This window comes from Heliangelus exortis, chromosome 28 (genome assembly GCF_036169615.1).
Source record: "Heliangelus exortis chromosome 28, bHelExo1.hap1, whole genome shotgun sequence".
NCBI classification, from domain to species: domain Eukaryota; kingdom Metazoa; phylum Chordata; class Aves; order Apodiformes; family Trochilidae; genus Heliangelus; species Heliangelus exortis.
The window spans coordinates 4,426,274-4,452,484 of NC_092449.1; the positions used below are offsets into that span (position 1 = coordinate 4,426,274).

The window sequence follows — 26,211 nt, forward strand, 5'->3', positions numbered from 1 at the left end:
GTCCGTGTCCCCCCCAAGATGGCCGCGCAGAACGCGGAAGTGCCGAGAGGCGGCGGCCGCCGGGCGGGAGCCTGAGCCCCCCCGGGACGCAGGTAAGGGCCGCCCGCTGCCCGACACGGCTCCCACGGGGCTCGGTTCCGCCCGCAGCCCGGCCCGGTCCCTTCGGCGGGTTCCGAGCCGCGGGTCCCGCTCCGTGCGGGCCGGGCCGGACCGGGCTGAGGAGGCGGTGGGTGCGCGGAGGGACCCGAGCGCCGCCGCTGTGGGGCCGCGGGTGTTTCCCCACGCGTGTCCGGGAATGCCCGGGGGATGGCGGGGCTGCCGGTACCGCGCCTGCCGCCCGGCCCGGTCCAAAGCAAAGTTGGGACCCTGTGACTCTTCCGGCTCTCGGTTCCCACGCTCTCCCCTCGGGTCCATTTGGGGCGAGCGCTGGAGCTGGGAAAGCACCCGGGGTTCGGCTGCCGAGTTCTGTCCGGTACCGTGCGGGTCTTAATGGCCCGATTAAAGCTCCTCTGAAGATCAGAGCTCTGCTGACAGCCTCCTAACCCCGGTGCTGATAGCGGTCACCCCCGTGCTCGGTTCTTTGGGTAATTAAATACTAATTAAGAGCTCGGAAAGTAACCGGGTCAGCATCGGAGCTGAGGCTCCAAACGAGCAGCTCCCGGTTCCCATTAAACCGGGAAGGGCGAGTTCTGCAGGTTCGGCGCTGGGATCCCCACACCTGGGGGGGTTCCCGGAGCTCCCTGTGCTGGTGCTGCTGGGATTTTGGGGGGCAGGAGGGGAGCTGTGGGGGAGCTCTGTGTCCCCACGCGAACTTTAGCTCTCTCTGACCTGCGTGGGTACAGCTGGGGATGGGTTTTACCTGGAAAATGATGCTGTGGGTCCAGGGAGCACTGTGCATCCCATGAAGTTGTTGCAGAGTTCACGGGGTAGGCTGCCAGCTGGAGGCTTTGGGTGTCTGAATTCTGTCCTTTTTATTTTTTTTTCTTTTTTTTTTTTGGTGGAGGTTTATCAGCTTAGTGTTTGCACCCTCACTTCCCCAAAATAACATTTTACCTGGAGCAGCTCAGGTGAGCTGAAGCCGGGTTGGAACCCTCCTGTGGGTGCTGTGCCAAGGAGGAACACTTGGATTCTCCAAGGGATGTTTTCAGTCATTTCCAGAGCTGCAGCCTGAAAAGATCTGAAACCCCAAAGCTTTGCACTGGGCTGGGGCTGCCAGCTTGGAAAACGTTTGCTGCTGGAGCTCTCAGAGCTGTGGTGGGTGCTGGGGAGGGGCTGAGTCCCAGTAACCAGTGGGGTTTTGATCTGGGGCTGTTCCCCGTGGGAGCAGAGGTGCCTGACTGGAGGGTGTGCTTCCCACACACCTCGGTGGTGTTTTGCCTGTTCTTGGAATCAGGCTCCTGCCTTTGCTGGGCTCTCAGCACAGCTGAAAGAAGAATTTTCCTTTACAGAGGACAATGTGGTGCTCAAGCCCCAGACCTTGCAGGAGGTGGCGTGGCTGCCACTTTTTTTTCCTTCACCACTTTTTCCCTTAAATTATTTCACCTTGAGTTTGATTCTTTTAAAAGCATTCTGGAAGATTGCCCCGAGTCCCACGTGTTGATATTTATTTTATTTTTTTTTTTCCTTTCTCACCTTTATCTCTCTCACACCTTTTAAAACCCTAGAAATTCTTCATGTTTTTCTAAAAGCAGTTTCACCTTTCTGGGGGTCTTGCATCCTCACCTGCACGTGGGATCAGACTTCTGGGAACTCATTTGTCCCTCCCTTTAGCTGCCTGGGTACATGCAGTGGGTCCCCCCACTAATCCCCCCCCTGACTTTGGAACAGAACCAGCAGGAACAAGCATCACATTTTGTCATGTGCCAGACATGGGACAGGCTGAGCTGCCAGAGCAGACACTTGCTGGAAAGCTGCAGCTTTTCCATCACAGGTTTTTTAACACCGAAGTCTACACGGGCAGGAATAGTTTAATTTTTAATTTCTTTTTACTATTTAAAAGAGCAGCTGTGTGGTGTGCTGGAGGGTGGTGTTTCCTGACCCTGTAGGCATTTTTAGTGGTGAAGTTACAGGTTTCTGAAATGGAGGGGCACAGCAAAATGCTGACAGGGATTTCAAGCTTTTGAAACAGTGACACTGTGCTAAAGAGCAGGCTGTGGAGTCACTGATTACTGCTCTGTGGTTTTTTTTAGTCACAGGAGCCTGGATCTCTCAGGAAAGCTTTCTGGGCTTAATTAAGAGCTTTATATTCTCCCAAAACATTTTTTTTTCAGCTCAGAACTCTTCGGTCTTTTTTGGTAGCACGTTCAAGGTCTGTAAACACGTGGCTGTGGAAGGGGCTGATTCATACAGAAAGTGTGTGGGGATCCTGCTGAAGGTTTGCCAGGTGGAACTGGTGTGGATGTGCTGCCCATCCCTGGGAATGCCAGGCTTCCCTGGACTGGGGTGTGGGACTGGTGTGGATGTGCTGCCCATCCCTGGGAATTCCAGCCTTCCCTGGCTGTGGTTTTCCCACCAGGAGCAGCTGCAGGTGAAGCTCAGCTCAGCTCCTCCTGGCACATCCTGAGTGCCTCAGAGATTGGAGGGAGAGCAAACTGGAGCTGGGTTTTCCTCAGGCAGCCCAGTTCTTTGTGTTCTTGTGTCAATGCCTCCTTCCTGCTGTTTTGCACTCTGGGGGTGTTGGGGGGTGTGGGGGGTGAGGTGCAGATTTGCACCTGAGTGTGCCCAAGGTTTTGTGTGCAGGGTGTGGGGAGCTGGGTTTGCTCTGGCTGGGAATTGTCACACCTCTTCTCCCAGGTGGAAGAGCAGGGACTGATCCTTTGCTTGGAGTCTGGGTCCCTCCTGGAGCAATATTTTGTTACCCAAAGCAGAACATCTGAATGTGCAGCAGGACCACTGGGGGAGCCTCTGTCTGCATTAAAGCTGCTTTGTTGTGGGCAGAACAGGGGAGCAGGGACCCGACAGCTCTGCTGCTGGAGAAAGAGTCCAGGGAAGCAGGAGAGGGAATGTTCTGGAGTCACCAGCAGCTGAATAAGTGGAAAGTGAGGGCAGTGTAGCAGGCAGCATCAGCAATTAACTGGGACGGTGCAGCCTTGGGACAAAAGGCTCTGTGAAAGATTTCAGTTTATAGCAGTGGACAGAGGAATGAACTTTTCTCTCTGTTGTTGCTCGAGCTGCTGTGCCACAGAATTGCCCAAGATTAATCCCTGGAAATGTAGGGAATGGCACATGAGAGCAGATACCAGCAGCAAGGCTCCAGATGCAGCTTTTCCTCTCCCATCACCCAGTCTGATGGTTTTGTGTGAGGATTGAGGCTGCTGTGGCTCTCAGGTATCCAGACAGCACCCAGGAGGGTGCAGCACAGCTCTGACTTTCTGCCTGGGTGGGACAGCTCATGTCTTCTTGTAAAGAGGATTTTTCCCTTCGAAAAGGTGTCTTTGATCTCATTTCCTGTGTGGTCCAGGCTTGTGATGAGGAGAGCAAAGCTCTTCCTTCTCCTTCTAGAAACACCACTGTCCTTGGAGGGCCAATCTCACGTGTGTTCTTCCTTTCTGTGTTTTTGTAGAGGTAAATGCTTGCAATCTGCATCAATCCCTCTTCTTAGATAGCTCCTGGTGAAGAGCAAACTTCGGGTTCTTTGGCTTTCAAGTGTAAATTCACCAATCTGGAGAGCAGAGACCTCGGGTGAGTCACCCGGGGTATTTTCTGTTTCTGCATAAACTTCTGCCTCCTTTGTAGGTTCTCTTGAGTTTCCTTTTCCAGCTTCAGGCACAGGAACAAACAGTTCGTGTTGCTCAGTACAGAACCTGATCTGCCTCACGAAAGAGCCTTAAGCTGTGAGTAGTGGAGAAAAAGAATAAATGGGATTTCCCTCCGTATTTTGACTTATCCGCAGTGCAAGGATGTGATGCTTCTGCTTGGGATGAATTTTTGTGCTCAGATACTGCTTTTTTGGGTCTTCCAGCTGCTGTTCTAGCTGTGCTGGAGCCTGGTGGCAGCCCCAGCAGGGCACCAGGGCTGTGTCAGAAGGGAGGTCCCAGCCTCCCTCCCTTGGTTTTCCTGTTCCATGGGCTGAGTCACTGCCGGTGACATCCAGCCCTCCCCTTCTCATCCCTGGAGGCAAAATATTGGTTGCTCTAAACCACCCAAAAATAGGGTGAGAAGAAGCATTAAAGAGGAACTCGAACTTGGAACTTGAGATATGAAAACAGCTTTGAGGAGTTCCTTAGTGTGAAGTTCCCACTTCTCTGGGCAGTTGCACACTGACTGTTCTGAAGAATTCTTTCCAGAGCTGCTCCCATGGGTGCCCAAGTGATGGGTAACCAGGAGGGGACACAGGATAAAATACTCTGACAAAGGCTGAAGCCCAACAGGAGGAAGTGATTGCATTTACTGAGTGTACAATGGGTGATTTTCACCTCCTGACTGCAGATTCCATCCATCCCATTGCTGCAGGACCTTTTATGGCTCATTAGGGTTAGTTGTCTGTTATGGTGCTGGCCTGGTAAATATCTAAAAAGCTGTTACAAGCTGAAATTTGTGCTCTGTAACCTTTAGGTGTGAGGAATTCCAGAGAAATTGCAGGCAGAAGCCCTCACCACCTGGGCTGAGTAGCAAAACCTTTCTGCAAACTGTTATTAATATTGAAATATTAATATTAATTGAGCTGGTCCTATAGCTCAATCAGAAGGACTCGGGGTATAATCACATTCCTCACAGGGCATTATCAGGCTGTGCAGGGAGGCAGTTTTGTTATTGAACATGGGGTGCTCAGCCCTAAAGGAGCAGGTCCTGTGGGGTTTTCCCAGGATCAGGTAGGAATTGCCTGCACGCCATCACTCTGCAGCAGGGAGATGGCTTTGCTGGTTCTTTGCACTGCTTGCAACCCCTGGGCCTCTGTGTTGCTCACTCGGGGTTGTTCCAGGGTCAGGGGGGGATGTGGGAATGGGAGCCCTTGGGTTTGCAGGGAACTTGCTGATTTTCCATGGTTTTCCATGATGAGGCTGCTGGGAAGGAGGATGGTGGGGCTGGAGTGTGCTGAAGGCTGTTTCCACTTCTCCTGCTAGCTCTGGTCCTGCCTTCCTTCAGCAGGGTGTTCCAGCTTCCTTAGTTCCATGTTTGGGCTCCTGTTCAGGAGGTTTGTTCTGTGTCAGGCAGTGCTGATGGGGATGGTTCCATTTCACCAGGCAGTTCCCAGCAGCTCTGTGACAATCCTGAGCTGCTCACTGAGCAGAAAGAACCCTCTTCTGGTTTGGGTTTCCCAGGAAATGTTGAGGGAACTTAATGAAGCTGATCTGAGATTCTGGCAGCTTGATCATCTTCCCAGGTACCTGGTGCTGCTTCTGCTGCTCCATAAACTTCATTCTGGGGAGGTGATGCTCCCGTGTGCTTTCCTAAGGAGATCACTCACACCTTGGTCACTCTTTTCTAACCAATATCTCAGGCTGCAGGGAAGAGGCAGAGGATGGAGATGAGGCTGTGGCTTGTTGAAGCCCAGGGGTGGCCACTCTGCTCCTGGGGAAATTCCTCCTGCTCTGCAGCCCCATCCCAGCCTTCAGCCCCGTGGCTCCCCCTGGGGCTGCTGCCTCTCCCGCGGGAAGAAAAGGGGGAAGACTTCCTTAGACCACAAAGTGGCCTTTGGAAAAAGGTTTAATTTCCTTTGGGAGGCATTTGTGTGCCTCTTGTGGAGGCATCTGTGTGCCCTCAGTTGGCTTAGAGGAGCAGAGGATGCAGATGCCACCAGGGAGGGAAAGAGTCCCTTTCATTTGCCTTTCCATTACAGATGCAGAAATAATGTTGTCCACTGAAAGGTCACTTATTTTTAAAGGGACTCTGACTCAGAAATGGCTTTTTGAAAATACTCCTTCTAGCCAAGAGTATCTTCCAGATGCTCAAAGCTGGCGTGTTTTAAACTGCAGTTTTTCTGCTCGTTCATGACTCTGCTCAGCTGTCGGGCCACGGTGGCAGCTGGGGTCATGGGAGGCAGAGGAGGTGCAAAAAAAAAGATGCAGGGGAAATAAACACATCAGGGGTGCTTTTCTCTTGCTCCACTGGTTGTACAGGTTGCTTTCAACATCTCTTTTTTTTTTTTTTTTTTAATCCACTAATCCAATTGGAAATTGATGTCCTTTGGGGTTATGGAGAATTTAGCAATAAGAAAATCAGAAGTTGCTCTTTGGAGGTTCTGACTGAAGCTGCACTGAAAGCAGTATCTTATAATGAGGTTAATCCCTGCCAGGATGGTCCTCTTGCTCCAGCAAGCATCATTCTGAAATCCCTTCTTGCTGGCAAGGCAGCTGCTAAGTTCTTACATTTGTTAGATTCATAATATTAATGCTGAAAATGTACTCTCTGGTTTGACCTTTGTGCCTGGCAGTGGCAAAAAAATGTATTGGTGCACAGTGAGCACCTGCTGTGAAATTAGGGAGCCTGGGGGGGTGGGAGATGTGGGTGCCCTCTGCCCCCAGGGCTCAGCATCACCCCGAGTACCCCTGGAGCTGGGTTCCACCTGGAGCCTCTTCCCAGGAGAACAAGGCTGGGTTGCCATGGCTTTGCAGAGAAGTGCAGAATCTTTTTGTACATGGGACAAGGAAATTCCTCAAGCTAAAACCCATCTGTTTGTCTACTGCAAAAATCACAGAGGGGTGTGGGGATCTGCCAGGCTTCCACAGTGAGGCAGGAGAGGTGTGTTTCGTGTGAGTGTGCAGGTCTGGGTGAATTCCAGGTGTGGTGATATTTGAGAACTCTGTTTCCTAGTAAAAACCTCTCTTTTATAAAGAGGCAGGAGGCATTTTGCAGGCTGACATCTGTTTACTGATCTCTGAGCTACATTTGGTCTTGGAAGTGGCGGTGGGGGGTTGGTTTTTTTTTTTTTTATTTTTATTTTTGTGTTTTGTGCTTTTGGGTTTTGTTATTTTTTTTTTCTTCTCCCCTTCCATAAAATGTCACTGTGTGTTTCTTTTCCACCTCAGGACATGGTGTGGGGTGAAGAGCCCAGATAAGGAACCTTCCACCACTCTCTAGCCTGTTCCACCTGCCCTGAGGACCTGCAGGATCCGGGCTGATGCCCTCAGCACACCCTGCCATGGACGGGGGGAAGAGCTACCAGCACCAGCACCAGCACTCAGGCAATGCCCTCTACAGCATCCCTGGGCTCTGCTCCCAGCTCCCTGGGCCAGGCATGGAGGTGAGAGCCCAGCAGCTCCCCTGGGAGGGTTGGGAGAGGCTGTGGTGGGGTTGAGCAGAGCCATTCCGGCCTGGCAAATCCTGGGAGTCCGTGTGTGTGTTTGCAGGAGCTATTTACCAGACTTTCTAGGCAGCTGTCCAGGGGCATGAAGTATTGATTGGGAATGCTGGAGGGCTGAGGAGGAGAGGCTTTCTGCTGCCTTTGAAGTGGGAGGAGGAAAACAAGGCTGGGATGAAAACAGTGCCTCTCATAAAGGTGGTAGGTGCCAGGCTCCTCCAGAAAGGACTGAAGGGTTTACACAGAATTTCAGACTTTGTTTCTTCTCTCTGGGACATGCCAGTTCTATTGCTGGGCCCAGCTGTAACTTTTTTTGAGGGTGGCAGAGATGAATAGGGTTGTATTTGTCCTGATCTGGCTGCTGAAACTAGACCAGTTCCCTGATGGTCTCTCAGCAGGGCAAAAAGCAGACCTCTACCCCAAAATACCTTACATGTCCCTGCAGTTTTCTGCTGATAACTCTTGTTTTTGTCACATAGAGGACAAAAAACACATAGAAGTTAAAAAAAGGCCCGTTTAGCCAAGTGTATGTTGCTTCAAGCATGAGGTGTCAGTGCTCTGGGCACAAAAAAAAAGGCAGTGAAAGGCTGATCCCAAGCAGAGCAATGAGATTCTGTGTTATTTCCATGATTGTGTTGGTACGTGCTGAGCTAAAAGCTTCCTGTTAACTTACAGACTGTTCAGGAAGGTGGGAAAACAAAAAGAAAAGAACAATGTTTGGGGGTGTTTGCCTTCACAAGCCCGTTCTGAGCCAATGGGTTGGTGCAGGGTTAAGGGGTTGGGAAAGGGAACTGACCCTGAGGTCCTTCTGGAGACAGGGAGAGGACAGGAGGTCCACAAGGTGGGGTGTAGCACTCCATTTCTGAGAGATGGAGCCACTTCTGCTCGTGGAAGGTGCTGAGGAGTCCAGGAGCCTCAGTTATAAAAATAAAAATAAAAAATAAATCAAAAAAAATAAGCTCCTGTGATGCTTCTGGTTTCTCCTTCCAGAATTCCGTCCTGGCCGCCGACTCCTGGAGTAGCTGCTACCCTGCCTCATTCCCAGCCTCATCTTTCCCAAGTGAAAACCAGTGAGTGTTGCTCCCCTTTGGATAATCCCCCTCTGCTCTTCCACATCCCCTGATTCAACTGTTCCTTTGCTGCTTTCCCTGTTTACTTTGTTTCACCAACTGATGGGGAAATAATTGCATCACTCACAGATCTTGTGGCACAACTGCAACATCTTGGAAAAAAGCAACAAACAGCTTTTTTTTTTTTTTTAACAACAACAACAACAAAAAAAGATAAAACCTTTGATTTCTGAGAAACCTGGAAGCTGCTATAAGGGAGGAACAGCTTTGGTTTATTCTGCATTTGTTACACAGAGAGGTTTTAAAAATAGCACAATCGAGCTGGGCAAATGGGTCTCTAGGTTTCTAGAGGTGCAGGTAAGGGGAAGGTGTTCCTGGTGCCACCCAGGTGTTGGGTTTCTGAGAGAGGTGACCTTAAAGTCTCATGGTGTGTAGGTGGCTGGCAGGTGACTGGGTGCCACCATCTCATGGCTGCCCTGCAAACCAGCCCAGAGTTCATCGAGAGTCGCGAGTTCTTCCTCTGCTTGCAGCTGATGTTCTCCACTGATAACCCCATCCCACGAGGTGTGAGGTGCTGAGAAAGGGCACGTGTGAGAAATTGTGGCTGATTTGTAAGTAAATTTGAAAGCACAATCCAGGGCTGTGAAGTGAAGCTGGGATGGGTTTCAGTAACCTTTGTGTAGTAACTGGGGGGGCCCTGTCTGATGGGATAACGTTGGCAGATTCAGTGCAAAAACTTTTCTAGGTTACATGTCCCAATTTTTTGAGGGATCTTGGCATTACAATAACTACTGTTCTTCCTTCTCCCTCTTTTCTGATGGACTCTCAGCCTGGATCAGAAGGTGGGATGTGATCAGAGATGTTCAGGCCAACATGAAGTGGTCTTGTGCTACCCCTGAGTGACTTGGATTAAAACTTTATTGGGCCTGGGAGATGCTGCCTGTTGGGAAGGTTTGAAGGCTGATCAGCAGCTGCTTTGATCTCTTGGTGAATGCAGGGAGTGGCACAGATACACAGGATGTGTTTTTATTTAGGTCAGAGGTGGGAGGAAGGAAAAATAAAAACCAGAACTTGATATCGTGAGCTAGTGACTGGATTCCAGGTGCAGGAGGATTTAGTTTAACCTCCTTCCTAAAGGGATTTTAGCATCTTTATGGAAAAAGAGAGAGATTCATGCTTGGGAGTGTCAGCCTGGCTGGCAGCAGTGAGGGTCAGCTCCTGTTTGGGGGGATGAGATGAGTTTTATCCCAGTGACAGGGTGGCTGGAACAGGGCAGATCTCCACTCAGGTTTGCCAGGAATCCATCCTGCAGGTGCTGAGCCAGGGCTCTGCCTTGCTGGTTACTCCCCAAAGTGAGAATTGGAGAGGAGTTACCAGCTGAGTTCAGTCTCTCTGCTCTTAGCCAGCCTGTCTCTGCTTGGAAGAGGGTGTACTTTTTGAGCATGATTCCTGTAAATTACACTTTGTGAGTCCTCAAGAGAGCTATAACAGAATTTCTGTTTTGCTGTATTGAACCACAAGATTAGATTGTGTTTATCTATTGTGTTGCGTGTGGTGGTTTTTTGTTTTTTTTTTTTTCTTCCTTTGACCATTTGTTCTGGTTTTGCCCCTCACTTTCTTCCTGTTTAGTGCTGCTCCTGTCAATTCTGCTGGAAAAGTTAAAGCCTTGATCCTGCAAAGACTTGCCTGTGCTTAACACCAATGTAAACTTGTTGACTTTGCCATAGTTACTTTTGGAAATGAGGCCCATTGAAGCAATTATTTGCTGGAGGATGATTTAACCAAGGCTCCACCTTGAGCTTCCTGTTTTTTGTATCCAGGTAATTGTAAAAATTACCTTTCAGGGGAAATTTTCTGGATCTGTGTTTCACAAAACCCAAACAAGTCTGTCCTTTTGTGTTTGAAAAGTGCAGGGGTGAGTCCTTCCTTTAGGTGAATTTCAGGTTAGGACATTAAAGGCAACGGAATCCCAGTAGGGCTGAAAACATTGAAAAAAGGGGATTTTAAAGGGAGTTAATTGTAGTCCACAGGTAAAGCAGGAAAATGCAGGTGGCATTAGAGTTAGTCCAAGTTCTCTTCAAAATCCTTGCAAAAGAAATCTTATTTGCAAGTGGCTGTGTTTGAACATGGCTTATTCTCATAGCAACAGCTTTGTCCTGAAGCAGGTTTTTCCTGTTTCTTTTCAGTAGTTAACTTTCATGCTAGAGAAATTCTTTAAAAGCTACCCCAGCTGCCTCTTTGTTTCAGATTTTCTTAACCTGAAAAATGTAAACAGTGTCTTAAACCTGCTGGAAGAACAAATGAGGTTCAGGTCCCCTGTAGCTCAGCCCATTTCCAAGGCAATTATCCCTGCCGAGCTGGGCTGCTTCTGCAGCTCTGGGCTCAATGTATTCCTTGCTTCAGGGACATCTGGGTCAGTCCAGCTGGGCTGTTGGAAGTGGTGTCACACATCTGCAAAGAAGCATTTCTCAAAACCTGGAGCAAAGCTTTCTTCCCCAGTTTCCAAAACACACCCAGCCCCCTCTTGCTGTTTTCTTGCCTTTTTCCACTTTGCAACCAGTGCATGGAGTGTTGCTTGCTAAAATACTAAAGTAGGCTTGGAAACACACAAATTGGTTTAGTGATGGGCAAGAAGAGTGCCAGAGGGATGTCTGGACAGCCTGACACTGCCAGCCTGTCTCTGACTGTGGAGTTTGTGTCTCTGAGTGGAACGTCTGGGAAAAAATACACAGGGGAGCTCTCCAGGGAAGCTGCAACCTGGGCCCAGAAGGGCTTCACATTCATGGGATGCATGGATGAGCAGCTGGAATGAAGCAGGGGTGGCAGGCACCATGTCACAGCAGTTTAAACAAGTGTTTCTCTAGCAAGCTGAAGCTGTCAGAATCTGGGGACCCTCCTGGGAGGGATGTGCACTGCATTGCTCCCCTCCCAGATGTGGAGTCTTCTAAATTTCCTTTCTAAAATGATTTCTGGTTCTCTGGTAAACACCCTCGGTGTCTGAGGGGAGGCTCTTGACCCGGAGCAGCCTCTGTGGAGCAGTTAACCAGTAACCAGGGCTACTGGTGAGACAATGGCCCAGGCTGCCCCATCCCTGGCAGTGTCTCAGGTCAGGTTGGATGGAGCTTGGAGCCCCCTGGGCTGGGGGAGGTGTCCCTGCCCATGGGGTTGGAACTGGATGAGCTTTAAGGTCCCTTCTAATCCAAACCATTCTATGATTCTATGAACTAAGTCAGCAGGTATGTGTGGGGCAGTCTTGCTGTGAGGCTGTTTTCCCATCTTTGCTCTGCAGTAAGCAAGGTTCACAGCCTTGTTTCTTCCAGTTAACACTTCTTTTTTTTTTTTTTTTTTTCCCCCCAGTTCATTTTAAGCTAACTTGTCAGAGGCTTTATGCCAGCTCTCCAAATGAGGCTGGGTATCTTTTAAGTTCTTATGGAAAAACAAAGGTAAAGCACAGCACCAAAGGTCCTGAAAGGACTGTTCCAGGTGCTGGCTCTCCTGAGAGGGTCTCAGAGTTGCACTGAGTTGCTTCCAGCCTGCAAGAGGAAAGCACATCTCACTTTCACAGATTTGAAAGCCAAGATGAAGGGAAGCAAAACAAGATCCCAGAGCTGGTCATTCCACAGCAGCTCAGGCCAGGGACTTTGGAGCTGTCTTGGTCTCCTTCCTGTTACCTTAGCTGACTCTTGTCCAGCCCCAGGACTGGTGAAATAGGAGACAGTGTTCACTTTTCTGGTAAAAATAATTTTCCTCTTCCCTGGGTAGTTTGTTAGTGCTGGCTGAGCTCTGTCCTCATGCAAGAGAGACCACAGTGGTTTCAACTTGAAAGCCATTTAAACAAGCTTTTCCCTGTCTGCAAGTACAGTAATTCCCAGAATTTAAGCACAGAATTTCATGTGCTTGAATAGCTGAGGAGGAGCTGCAAGCCCCTGCTGCATTGCCAGGGTGGTTTTGTGCAGGTGCTGAGCCCACTTGTGGGTTCCCCCATCCCTGGGTGCAGAGAGGAGGGAAATGGGAATAGAGCTGCTGTTCCTTTCTGAGGGGGTTATCTTTAGTGATGAAAAAAGAGGAGGAAAAGATGTGTTTAGCAAAGAGAGATAACTGTGTTTGCACATAAATACGGATGCAAATGTTGGGGTATTAATGAGCTCCCAGCCACACGTGGCCATTTAATTGCTCAGTAATACTTTGGCAGCACAGTCCTCCCCCAGCTCCACTCCTGGGGAGGCTTTCTTTTTAAATCCTCTTTCCCCCCTCCCACCCCAGCGCCTCGTTAAGGTTTCTTGCTGTGGGTTCTGTAACCCTGGCATGGGGCAGAGTGTCCAAGTTGCCCCAAGAGGCAAGGAGTCAGACGGGGGGAGCATTCTGGTGGTTCCAGCAGCAGCGAGCTGGGTGGCGATTGCCCAAGCGGCCCTGACGGGAAGGATTACAAAGCACATTCCTTGCTCCTGCAGGAGAGGGAAAAGGCTCGTGTGTGGAACAGCAACACCAGCAGGGCTGCAATGCAGGCCAGAGGCTACTCCTGGGAAGGAGGAAGGGAATTGTCTCCTTTTTTGCAATTCTCACCTCCTCTCTGCTCGGAGGAAGCTGGTGCTGGGGATGGGGCAGGAGGAAGTGGTGGTGTCTGCCCTGCCCAGGAGGGAGCAGTGGGGAGACCTTTGCTTTTTTTTTTTTTTTGTGCTTGTTAGTTCAGCAGAGATCTTGCTTTGTAACAGGGTCTGACCGCTTCCATCCATAATTAATCTCTGGGCTAAGAGCTCTGTCTAGGGTTGCATGTCCCTAACCCTTCCACTTTTATCTCTCTTTAAGCTGAGAGCTCTGAGCAACAGACCCATGCCAGGGGTGTGCAGAGGGGGGAGTTTCCTTCCCTGGGTTTCCTTCCCTGCCTCTGCTCCCTTGCTGGGCTGTTGCTGCTTTATGGCCCAAACTAGAGCTCAGGTGTGAGATTTCTGTGAAACTTGATGCTTGTCCTTAGGTAGTGGGATGGTCAGGTTCCATCACACCCAGCAAATGCTTGGTGCTGGGACATCCCAGGGGCTCAATTTTGCTTTGTTGTCAGGACTGAAATATTAGTTAGTCCTGCAGGCCATTTTTTAATCCATTCAGTCCTTCCCAGTTTACACAAATTGCTGAGAACTGAATTCTTAATACAGCTTCCCAGGCTCTGGCACTACTTAGCTTGGGAAGTAGGATATAACTGGTAGGTTTATTGTTTTTTGCTGGGACATCTCTTCTGGATCAACACAGCTTTTCTTAATCTCCTGGATGTGTCATCCCATAGTTGCAGCTTCACTGATGATGGAGTCTGAAGCAACCTGAGACATACTCAGCACCAACAGGGAGTAACTGCTTTTCCCATTTCCTTACAGGCAATATTTTAATTCCCCTCATGGTTGTTACATGAATTCCATCAGCAGACCACTTTTCTTGGAAACAAACTATGCATCTGTGGACCCCACTGACTTCTTACCAAAAAATGGTGATTTTCCTCAGGTAAGTCCATAGCTACTGAGGGCTTTGGGGCAGGCTGGTGCTTTGTGGTGATGGGTTTCATTTTTTAGGATTGCCTTGTTGAGGGGAAAGGAAGAGTCAGGCAGTACCTTAAGTTTGTGTGCAATTGGGGTGGATTCTCTGACAACAGCAATTCAGAAGCTGTCCATGTGCTTGGTAGGACCTTAAACTGTGGTAAAATTGGTTCTGTCTTTCAAAGTGCTGCTTAGCATCACCACTGGAGGGGCACAAGGATCCCCTTTGCTGAAGGGTAAGTGTGACCCAGCCTGGAAGAGCTGATTTTTGGACAGTTGTTGTGAAAAGAAGACACTTCCTGGTGTCAGCTAGGTGATAAAAGGGCAGGAGGGCTCTGAGACAAGCCAGGCATAAATGAGCTGAAATGCTTTCCAGAACAAGAAATAATTCTTGTGCCTTTTGGAGAGGAAGTGGTGGCTGGGAGGGAGGTGATCATGGGCAGTTCTGCTTCTGCTTGGATCTTTCTTTCCAAACCAGCTGACTGCACCTCTCACAACGTTTTGCAATTGTTGTACTTCAAGTATAGAAACAATAAAGTTTCCTTCTCTGAATCCAACACAGCCAAGCCAGTTCTTTTACTTGGGTACTGGAGCAGCAGATAGTGCCTCCTGCATTCCTGTGGGGAACAGAGCATTTTTAGGGGTGCTTTTCTGTCCTGCTTGGTGGTTGTCTGGAAGCCTTTGCTGCTTGGGGCTTTCTGGAGGTTCCCAGAGACAACCCAAGGCAGTGCTGTGTCACTCTGTGTGTGCTCTGAAACTGAGAAACACTGAGTAAGATCTTTGTTAGAGCTTTGGCTTCCAGTTTGAAACTGGTGTGGTGGAGCTGGTGCCTCAGAGGGATGGTGCCTAAAATCTGCCCCAGGGCAGGCATCTCATGTGACATTATCAGGGTGAAATGACACTGGTGGGGAGCTTTGTGGGCTCTGGAAGAGGAGTTTCAGTCTTTAGTCACCCTCCAGCTCAAATGGGTTGTTCTGCTGGAGGATGGAGCCAGAGCAGCCTCTCTGGTCACTTGGCTTTTGCCTTCTGAGGTTTCTACATGGTTTGCCCCTGGTGCTCTCAGGTATTGGAGCACAGTGAGCACTGACCTGGAAATCCATTGATAAAACCCAGGGCTTTCTGAACTGCTGGTGTTGCTCAGCCCAAGAAAAGCTGATGTTTTTTCACAGGAGCCAGAATTAGAGCCCGAATCTGGTAGAGCAGAAAGCACTTAAGTGAAGGCAGTGGCATCACTCTGGAGTCATCCGGGAGTGTCCTGGAACTTTTCCATCCCTTGCTGCAGCAATATTTTCCACTTTCCTGATGACTTGCTGTCCCAGATGCCGAACTGTTAAATATTAACAATCTGCTTGGGAAGCTGGAACATGCCATTCAGAATGTGTGGGAGCAGCCTAGGTGGTGGTTCCATCTTTCCAGGTGTAGGAAAGCACCTATCTTTTCCACACTTTCTTGGTGCTGGGGTAGGAGTGGCAAGTCCTGGCAGACTTTGTGCTGCTACAACCATGCCAAAGAGAGGAGTGAAACTCAAGAGAGAAGATGAGGAGTTTGCTCCATGCTTTGGTAAGAGATTCTTGATTGAATCTGTGGCAGACAAGGTAGATTGGGAGATTTCTGCCTGTGTGGTGCTCTGTGTGCAGGGGCAGAACAGCCTGATGTGAACTTGAGCTGGTTTCCTCCACAATATTTTTGGGCTTTTGGCTTGCTTTTGGGTGATTCATCCTTGCCATTCTATTGGCATTCTTTTTATAAACAAGTGGATTAAATGGAGGTTTGGAAAATAGTTATGTGAGGCCATGTTGGGGTCTGATAGCATTTCTTGACCTTGGAAACTGTTGTCTTAAGCTGAAGTCTTGGCCAGACCCTGTGGTGTTGTCTCCACATGTAAAAAGTCGACTGACTGCAGATGCCTTAGAAATCAGAGCCTTGAAGAGAAGGAGATTTGGGGTTCCTCACTTCCTGCTGTTTCTTCCTTCAGCCTCAGGTGCTGGTGAGTTGGAATCCAGTGCCTGGGTGCAGCCAGTCTGCTCCAAAGGCATTTTTATTTTATTGGTGCTAGAGAGGAGTTGAAATTAACCTACTCTTAAAAAAAAAAATAAAATACTAATTTTTAAAAGTGCCTCAGTGCACAGAGCTATGGTGATTTAAGAGGAATCAATGATAAAGTTATTAAATTATGTGAAAGATTTGGTTCTGGCTGAAATGAAGAGTTTCCTGGAATAGGAAACGTCCTGGAGCACTCCTATTGCTGTCCTGGAGTTATAACTACTGGGAGCCCAGAGATTAAAATCAGTTTGAAGATAGGGAACTGGCTCTGGTGCCTTTGAAGCATTTAGTGAACAAGTTGCTGTACCTGCTCACCTCTGTGCTTTGCACTCCAGGGTTGGGGTTTTGCCTGACACGATTCCACTTCAGTAACTCTTTGGGTGAGATGCCTGATGCTTCCTGCAGCCCTTGGCTGAGATAAATGAGGGCTGGGAGGGCTCATCCCACCTGGTTACAGTCAGCTCCCAGCACACTTCACCCACCAAGGGCTCATTTTGCTCTGACTTTTCTGACTGAACTGCTCTGAGCTGTTCCTGAGGAGCAGGACACACATCTGGGGTGCTGCTGCTGGCAGCATTCTAAAGCAGCATCTCCTTGTGAGTGGCTGAACTGGGCTTTAGGAGTAAATCTGCTGCTTCTGTGTATAACAAAGAGCTCCTGAGACTAACTCTGGTGGAGATAGTTGTGGTTAAATGAGAGTAATTCTGCTTCTGAGGCATCATTTTCTGTGCTTGGCTGTGGATTGCAGCAGCCATCTGAGGTGTCCGTGGCCCTAGGGAGGGGTACAAGGGCCTGGAGGGCTCTGGCAGCTTCCCTCTTCCAAATTTGTTATTTTTCACCTGTATTGCTACCTTCAAATGTCCACCTCGGGGCAGGGGAGGGCTCAGGAGGCATTGGGGAGGTAATTCAGGCCTTCTGAAGTGCTTGGCAAGCACCATTCCCTCCTCCCCTTCATGCAGCCAGGAAAAGTGCTGGTCTGAAACACAGAGTGCCCTGAAAAAATGCTGGTAATATAATTTAATAGCAGAGCAGTGGGAGACGTTTTAAAATAGATATTTTAATTGAAAGCAGAATTGGTCTGAGTCAGTCTGATGGAGTGAGTTTCCCAGTCCCAGATGTGCTGGTGGTCACTGCACGTCCTCATCCCCAGTGCTGTGTAAACACCACCAGGACCCTGCCCCAGCACCAACACCTTTTCCTTTTTCTTTTCTTTGCCTCATATGTTTGTTATCCCACAAGTTCCTTGATGTCTCCTGAGTTTTCCTGATTCCTCCCAGGCTGAGAGCTCCCCTGGGTGCTTTGTCAGGACCAGGCTGTCTCCTGGTCCTCTCCCCATTCCTTAACCAGCACCTATTGCCTTCCAGATTTCCAGCCTTCAAGGACCTGATCCAAACACACCCCTCGCACACACCAAATTTCAGGGCTGGTTATAAAATACCTACCAGCTGCTTCCTTCTCCTTCTTCTGAGTGTCTGCTTGAAAAATAAACCATTTGTGGTCCCAGCCTGGCAAAAGTTCTCTGTGCAGCCAAGGTGGAAGCCACTTTGCTTCCTCCTGCTCACTTTTGCAGCCCGAGCAGAGGTTCCTGTGTGTGGCAGGAGAAGTTTCTGGTTCTCCAGGCAGCCCAAATGCAAAGCAAAAGGCCAGGACCCCCTCCCTGCAGCAGGATCTGGCTGGCTGGGTTGGTATCTCTGCTTTCCTAGAAGCTCAGCACGTGCTTTCAGGAAGCTGTTCTGCAGCACGGAGGGGATGCTGTGGAGGTTACAAGCAAAGGAACTAAGTGGGTTTTCAGGTTTTCCTGGAAGATGTGAATGCTGGGATAATTCTCCTTCCCTGACCCTGGCTGCTGGGGAGTGTTGTGGAGAGCAGAAGTGCTGTGGCACACCTCCTCCTCCCCTAGGACCATTCCACGTGGTGGTTTTGCAGGGTTTTTTAATCTCATCTTCTGTGATTATATTACTGTGGTCTTACAAAATCAATTTAGCAGTCCTTGTTATCTAGAACGGTGTCATACCTCTTGCTTCCCCTTGGCAGGCCACTTTTGCTGCCTACATCTTGCCCCATTTGTCCACTACCAGAGAAGGAAGAGGAAATAATCCTCCTGCTTTTGGGAGGTTGGATAAATACCAAGACCTTGGGAGTCTTAGGCAAGAGTCAGTGGTTTAATCAAGGTCACCCAGCAAGGCAGTCACCAGCACGTCACTAATTAAGACATATTAAAAATGTATTTGGTCTCTTCACTTCAAATGTATCATTAAAGCACCTATCCCAAGCTCCAGGGCACTACCAGCTCATTAAGCACAAACTCAGACAAAAGCAGCCCTGAAACCCCACTGCTTTTCTCCACCCAAGCCCACGGAAACCCAAAGCTTCATTTCCAGCCCAGTTCCTGCAGAACCTCCTCTGGAGCAGCTCTGAGCAGCTGAGGGTGCCAGGGGTGCCCTTCCTTCCTCCTGCCCATGGCACCAGCATCCCAGGCACTGCCCGGGGAAAGGTCCTTTTCTTGCTTCTTTGCTTCCTGCAAAAACCCCTCTCCTGGACCTGGTGTTCTGCAGGATGGGGCACAGGGGGATCCTGGTTCCTATGAATGTGTTAATCCTGCAGTGGGTTGTGCCATGGACCCTTGGAAGCCAGCCCAGTCCTGGGTTCAGAGAATCACAGGATGTTCTAGGTCGGAAGAGACCTCCAAGCTCATCCAGTCCAACCTTTGACCAACTCCGTAAGCAAACTACCAAACCCTGTCCCCAGGGTTGATGTCCTGGGGGTGATTTGCAGCCCTGCTCATCCCCTGTCCCAAACCAAAACCATCCCCTGCCTTTTTGTGTCTCCTGATGCTCAGAAGGCTTGGGCATCACCTCCTTTTCTGCTCTCACCTCTTGCAGGCCTGCTGGGGGCTTTGCTGTCTTCTCTCCCTCCAAAATTTTTTTTTAATTTTTTTTTTTATTTAAGAAGTGCCTCCCAGGGGCACCCGTGGGGTTTTCCAACACTTCCCTAGGGCTCCTGGAGCACTGGCATCAGCAGGACCATGACCTGCAGCCACCTCTCCTGTCCCTGCCAGGTCCCTGCTGTCCCCTGAGCCTGGCACTGGGGCTGCTGTGGAGAACCAGAGGGGGACCTTTTATACCCAAAGCCAACAGAGGAGGTCCCGTGGTTTTTTTCTGCAGGGTGGGCAAATTCTGGCAATTTTTTTCCTTGGGGTGCGTTGGAGCAAATTTGGCTTAAACTTAAAACAAACCAACCCCTTTCAAATGTCCCTTTTTTATTTTTTTGGTGGCTTTTTCCCTTCCCCACCAGAAATTTTGCTTATTTCCGTTACTAAAACTCTCAAAGTTGTAAAGTCTTGGAGAAAGAAGGCAATGCTCCTGGACACTGAGAAAAAAACGATCTAGGGGGAAAAAAAAAAAAAAAAAATTAAGAAAAGAGCTACTCTAGTTTATTTTCTAATTGCAATATTTGGGGTGGGGCAGATACCAAACTGCAAGCACGTGGCTCTGGGGGTGGGGAGGGGGCAGAAACTTGTGAATACTTTTCTAGTTTTTTCATCTGAGTTGCTTCATCTGAGCCCCTGGCAGGAGCAGGGCAGGACCCCCCCAGCCCAGAGCAGGAGGTGTTTTGGGGGGGATGCTGCTGGGTTTTTGTCGGGGCAGGGGGGGAGCTGAGCTCCTGCCCCGGTCCCTGCAGCCCCGTTTTGTTTACAGTGGAGCTGTGGTTGAATTACAGCACATACAGTAATTCTCACTGCACTGCCAGTAATTTCACTGACTTACCAAGCAGGCATCATTTCCTGAAAGTCAGCCCTTGGACTTAGAGGAAGTCGGAGCACTCTCCTTCATGACTAAACACTCTATGCAAATTTCCCCAGGCTCAGGACAGCCTCGCTCCATGGCTCTCCTTTTTTCCTCCATTTTCACTCCTTTCTTCTCCGTGGTATTTTTGACAAAGCCTCGCTGAGCTCTCTCCCTGGCTGTTGCTGTCATGAATGAGGACCTTTCTCCATTATATCCTGAAAAATCTCACCTCCCTGCTTCATCCACCTCCTGCTCTGCCGACAGCAAACTGAATGCTGCTTTAAAATGTCCCAAATGCAGTTCTGGCTAAAGTTCCCATCTCTCTACAAGGTAATGCCTGATTTGATTCGATTTTTCAATTTATTTATTTTTTTCCTTCCCTCCCCCCCCCCCCCCTTCCCAATTCCCAGATTGTTTTATTTGCTCAGCCAGCTCCAGGCTTCTGTGTCCCCTGAATTTCCTGCACTGGCAGCAGAGGTTTGGGAGTGAGGGTTCCCGAGGCAGTGGGAGCTCTGATTGTGTTTTGTGTCCTCCTGTGGTACTTGAGACTGTTCCTGTCAGTCAGAACTTGGTCTCCAACTGCAAAACTTGGAGCAAGTGGAGCAGCCTGGAGAATTGATCCCAGTGTTTCTGGGTTGTTTTCACAGCTTTCAGGAGTTTTATTTTTAAAGCAGATGCTGGGTGCAGAAAAGCAAGGGAGATGTTTGCCAGTCAGAGCTCTGCAAGTTTATTGCCCCCTATTTAGAAAGTTTTGGGGTTTTGGCAGCTAAAAGATTTTCTTTTGGTGATCGAGTGCTCATTTTGCAGCTGATAATTCTGGATTCTTCTGGATGTCTTTCTTGCAACTCACCTGTCAGTGGGGCTTTATTCCTATATCTGTGGTTTTATGTGCACTTGTATATATGTTTTATAAAAACTCCCTCTGAGCTCTGTGCTGTGCAGTAATCCCTTGCTGCTGTGCAGAAGTGTTTGTTTCCTCTGTGTCTGGATTGTGAGCAAATAAACCACTTATATTGATGGCTTCACAGCCAAAAATATTTTCAGGGTGTATACTCCCTCTGGATTTAGACTTCACCTGTTCTTTCATTATTTTTAACAAAGAACTTATTTTGACTAAGAGGTCAGAACTGTTTCCAGCAGCTGGGAGAAAGATCCAGTGTTTGGGTTGTTTTACCCTGACTTTTTTTCTGATCTTTTCTTAGGTTTTGATAACTTTTCAGACTTTTTTGGGACACTGATAGGAATACTGTGTGCTGTAGTAGCGTGGACTGGCGATCCATTTGTCCTCCCAGTTCAGAAGCCCAGCAGATGATTGTCACTGATTTATCAAGTCACTCTCTAGAGCATCTTCTGAGCTGAAGATCAAACCCTGATTTCTGATCCTCTCTCTCCCATCCTGCTAGGCTGATGTAAGAAAAGAAGGTGCTGGGAGGCCCCAGCCAGCAGCCTGGTGTGGAATGGCCCTTTCTCCATTTTATAGCAGGCTCCTGTAAACTTCATCTTCAACTTGAGGAGTGAGTTCTGAGCTGGGTTTTCACAGCAGACCTCAAGCTCTCTGCTTCTCTTGGTCCAGGGTTGGGATCTCCCAGCTCCTGTGTGTTCACTCCCTTGGGGGAGGCTGAGGAAGCTGTTCCTGGTGGCTCCATATCCATATAATCTGCTGGAGTAATTAGTTAAGGCAAGGTTTATAATGACACAGGTTGGAGTTATCGGTCTGGCCATGTATTAAACAATTACACAGCAGTTTGTGCATAAGAAATTCTAATTTACTGGGGTTGCACTGTGCACTCCTCAGGGCGGGGATCACTCTCTTAGTGCTGTTAAGACAATGTAATTAGGTAAAAGACAAATGGGAGCCTCTTTTAAGTTTGTGACTAATGCATTGCAAATGCTGCAAGAGGATGGGCTCCCTGAAGTCATTTCCAGCACTAATATTATCCTCCCTCTGCCTTGGAGGCTGATTTCCTCTTCCCTGTTTCAGCCCGGTGCCCCAGGCAGAGGGGAGAGGTGGTGGAGGTGGATCTGAAGAGGGGTGGCAGCCCAGGAGTGGAGGCTCTGGGGACAATCCAGAGGCTGCTGAACTCCTGTTCCCGGGATCTGGATCCAGAGGAGGAAGCAGGAGAGTGGTGATGAGCCAAGGGGAGATGATGGCTGGTTTGAGGTGGTTCAAGGTTACCTGAAGGTGTCCCTGCAGAGGACATGGAAGGTTGAGAGAGGCTGCAGACCTTGGGAGGTGGGAGTTAGTGGAAAAAAATTCTCCATAGCATGAGCAATGTTAGAGAATCCCACACCCAAAGTGCCTGCACAGCACCCGGAGCTGTGGGCTGGCTGATCCAGGATGCTCTGGCCAAGGAATGCCATATTTAACCCAAGTGTTCTTCTGCTTCCTACGGTGTGAAACGCAGCCCCATCCCCACAGGTCACTTAATTCTGAGATGATAAATCCAGTGCCTGCTTCAGTCTCATGGTTTCTGGGTAATCCTAAAATAGCCACAGAGATATCGGGAGCACGGAGCTGCAGAGCCAGCGCTGCCCCTCTGCTGTGGGGCTGGTGGCACTCGTGTCACACACCAGCACGAGGAGCTGGCACCAGGAGGAGGCACAGCAGGAGTCCTGGCAGCACAGCCAGTTCCCCTTCAGCTTTTGGGTCCTCCCCATGTGGCTCCTGACAAACACAAAGGTTGCTCAGTCCCTGGCCGTGCCTGCCCCGGGCACCAGCCCTCTGGCTGCTGCGGGGTGGCTCTCATCCCAGGCACCAAACGAGTCACATCTGGGGAGGAGGTGAAGGGAAGGTGTCCCGATGGCTCCAAACACTGCAAAACCATGACTTTTGCTAGCGGGGGGTGGTGGTCTGACCCTGCTCTTGGCCTGGAGCCCTTAGGAACCGCACAAGCGGCTCCGCTCTTTGTGATTTGGTGTCAGGCAGGGTTAAGTGACTTTAAAAAAAAAATCTTTGGCTGCCTTTCTGCCTTGTAGTAGGAAACTGGCCCTTAACTGGAAATGAACAGTGACTTCTCCTCATATCAGACAGCGTGGCTCTCCTGGCAGCCCTGCTGTGGTATCGTTGTGCCCCCGTGGTTATCTGTCCCAGCAGAGCTGGGCTGGCCCTGTGCTGACAGCCCTGAGCCTGAGCCTGAGCCTGAGCCTGAGCCCTGAGCCCTGAGCCCTGAGCCCTGAGCCCTGAGCCCTGAGCCCTGAGCCCTGAGCCCTGAGCCCTGAGCCCTGAGCCCTGAGCCTGAGCCTGAGCCTGAGCCCTGAGCCTGCTGAGGAGCTGCAAATCTGGGTGGCAGAGTCCTCTGGGACACCAAGGAAGAGCTGCTGGTCCCCTGGGACAGGGACACATCTCCAGCAGGACCTGTGTGCTGGAGCTTGGTGTTACTGCTGCTCCTCAGTAAACAGCAGGCAAAGTTTTTCTGCTTTGAGAAAGTTTGGGAGTGGCATTTGGTGTGGAAGGAGAGCTGGGATGTGCTGGAGCCAGGGAGGGTGCCAGGATGTGCTGGAGCTAAGGACATAGAGCAAGAAGTGCTTTTGGGCTATCAGTTCTTGCCACCAGACAAGGAACTGATGGCAGGGAGGGTATTGAAGGCTCTTTCTGAGCTGCAGTCTGTGTGACTCAAACCAACCTCATCCCTGGGTTGGCACAAAAGCAAACAATGGTAATCCAGCTCAGCACAGGCTCCGGAAAAGGAGCAAGGGCAGAGCCCGATCCTTGTCACCAGAGCACATTCCCTTCTTGTCCAGACTGAGGCCTGCCCTTAGGAAAAGGGTTGGCAGATTTGATAAGGTTCCTCTGGATGCAAATCTGGATGACAGCAGGGCTCCTTCCCCTTACTCCTGGCAGCCTCTTTTTGTGCAGAACCTGGCGTGAGGAGGCTGATTTTTTCCAAAGCCTCCAGGTGTGGCTGTGCAATCACAACTGAACATCTGTGTCCTTGCTGGGTGTTGCTGGGACCCTGTGGGCTCCTGTGCATAAAGGCAGTACTGGTGTGCACTGGTGTGCTGTGGTGTCAGGCTGAGGACGTTGCACTCCTCGGCTCACTCTGCCATCGCACACAAAACGCAGGTGGCTGCTGGATGAGCAGAAGGGAGCTCTCTGGTCTTCTCCTCTCACTGTGGACATTTCTCCATTCCAGGATTCTTCATACCTCGATGAGCTCCCCAACAGCAACTCCCTCTTCTCCTCCCCTGCGGATTCCCTCTCGGACATCGCGGATCCGAAGGATTTCCTGCCTGCTGACAGCCTGACCCATGTGCCAACACTATGGGATGTAAACACCCCACAGCAGAACCAAATAGAGGTATGGGCTGCTCCTCATCCATCCTCCCATCAGCCATTCCTCCCTCCAGGGGGGAAGCTGCAGTGTGGTGCTGATGTTTTGTGACTGCAAACGTCACTGGAGAAGGGAAAGGGTGACATGGTTACACATCCTTGGGTGTCCTGGAAGCAGGAGAGAACCTGGGCATCCTCAGAGGGGTTTGTGCCCTCTGGGAGTGCTGTGCAGGCACTTGCCCTTTCCCTGATGGCTGGGGCAGGTGATGTATTCTGAAATATTCAGGATATTCAGGTTTCAGTTCAGGTTAAATGCAGTCCCAGAGCGGCCTGTGGCAGGAGATGGACTCCAGCAAAAACACCACTCCGTGGGTCCTTAGCTGGCCCCAGCAGGAGCCACCACCACTTGTTTATTCTCCATGGCAAATATTTTAGTAACAATGACTAAAAACCCAAACTCTGCCTCAGCTGAAGACTAACACTTTGTGTTTACTTTGTGAGTCCAAGCCCCCCCAAGCTTTTACATCCCTGAGTTTTCCCGGGCGTGCGATCTCCTGGCAGTCCCGTGGCAACATGTGGTTCTGTGCATTTTTACCAGCCTCCTGCCATCTGGTTTCCCTCATCTGTTGGGACTGATTACTCACTATTGCACAACCTGGTATCACTCACTGTGGGCAGGCAGCAGCTTTGTTGGTGCTGGGAACGTTATCAAACACATTTGCTGCAGCTCTGGGTCTCCTCTCTGGCGGCCCTGCAGTTTTCCTTTGTAGGTTTTGTCAAGGCTGGGGGGGAAAAGCCTTCAACGTGACTGCCCAGGAGGCAATCTGGGCTGCCTGTGCTTTAGTCAGTGTTGTATTTGAGGTTCTGTGGTGTTTGGAGGCTGTGATTTGTAGCTAGCAGAGTGTCAGACTGTATTTCTGTGATGATGCTGTCACTGCTTGGGATCCCGACTCTGCAGCTCTGATGCTGCTGCTCTGTGCCTTGGTGACAGGCTGGCACTGAAGGAGTGTGGCTTGGTGACAGGCTGGCACTGAAGGAGTGTGGCTTGGTGACAGGCTGGCACTGAAGGAGTGTGCCTTGGTGGCCAGGGTGCTGGCCTGGGACTTGGGAGATCAGAGCTCCTGCCTTGCTGAGGCTCTCCCTGAGATCTCAGGGCACTCAATCACCCGAGCTCTTGCTGATCTCTGAGATTTGATCTCAGTGGGAAGAGGTGAACAGTCTGAACAAAAGGATTGGCTGAAGACATCACAGGCTCATAAACTGGATGATTAACTAGAAGACAGATATATCCCCCAAGACAGAGGAGGCATGTGCCTTATCACTCCTAGTCTCCTGGTACTGTTTTTTTTTACATAGGGGCCTTTAAATCACTGCAGAAATTGTTCTGTGGTGTCCTGCCTAGGTGAGCTCTGGTTGAGGTACTCCAGACCTAAACAAGCTTGTAGTTTTGTATCTGTGGAGTGCAGCAAAAATCTTCCTGCAGCAAACTGCTCTAAATGCAGGAATGCCAGTGAGACCTAGCTACAGGACTTGGAAGTGTGAGGCTGCCCATGATCTGCTGTCCCTGAGCTCTTCTCATGCTGTTCCTCACGTCCTGCCCTCGCCCCTTCTTGTCCTCCAGAGCACTTGGGTTCAGATAAGGCCAATTAACTCCTTGGAATTCCGTTTATAAATTACTTCCTTTTGAAAAGAAGCTCAAGCTATTTTAAACATTGTCTTATCTGTGTGTTTGCTGCAAACAGAAGTGGATGGGGGGTCCGTTTGGGTGTGGGTTTTTTTGGTTTTTTTGTTTCTCTTTTTTAATTTGTTTGGCATTTCCTGGCATTAAGTACATCTTTCTCCTGAGATTTCAGTTTCAGTTTTGCATGGGAGGTGGTGGCTCACAGGACAAATGGATTTTGCTGCCTGATGATTGGCAGCTGCTTTATGATGTGAATTTTAAGTATGGATTTTTTTTCTGGCTGTTAAAGGGGGCAAACAAGTGATCTGTTGCAAAATCTCAAGGCAGGGAGCAAAACTGGAGACAACCATCACAGTGAGACTCTGCAAGGCTGCACATTTCCAGCTGACTCAGGAAGCCTTATCTGGGGTGTCCAGTGCTGCAGCTGTAGGTGGGGTGTTGGTGATGGAGAGGAAGTGGCCAGGCAGAGCTGCCCCTGCCCAGTTATCTGTAAAGAAAGGAGATAAATATCATGTGTGAGCTCTGCTTCCCAGGTCAGGAATGGCTGTGGAGGGAAGAGCTACTCCACTGTTCATTTTTTTTTTTTTTGCAGGGCTT

General features: G+C 49.8%; 1 protein-coding gene across 4 annotated transcripts in view; it reads left to right on the forward strand.

The window, feature by feature from the left end:
• SBNO2 (strawberry notch homolog 2) overlaps positions 1 to 26,211 on the forward strand; it is a 45,831-nt gene continuing 19,620 nt past the window's right edge. Inside the window, exons 1-5 of one of the 4 annotated variants that reach the window (XM_071727928.1) lie at positions 1 to 92; positions 6,969 to 7,183; positions 8,231 to 8,310; positions 13,677 to 13,800; positions 23,797 to 23,961. In XM_071727928.1, the coding sequence (XP_071584029.1) occupies positions 7,061 to 7,183; positions 8,231 to 8,310; positions 13,677 to 13,800; positions 23,797 to 23,961 (492 nt within the window). In that variant the 5' untranslated portion in view covers positions 1 to 92; positions 6,969 to 7,060. Of the gene's footprint in view, positions 93 to 5,238; positions 5,324 to 6,968; positions 7,184 to 8,230; positions 8,311 to 13,676; positions 13,801 to 15,205; positions 15,393 to 19,659; positions 19,994 to 23,796; positions 23,962 to 26,211 lie in introns of those variants that run through there. The other 3 variants (XM_071727930.1, XM_071727932.1, XM_071727931.1) reach the window with 3 other exon arrangements.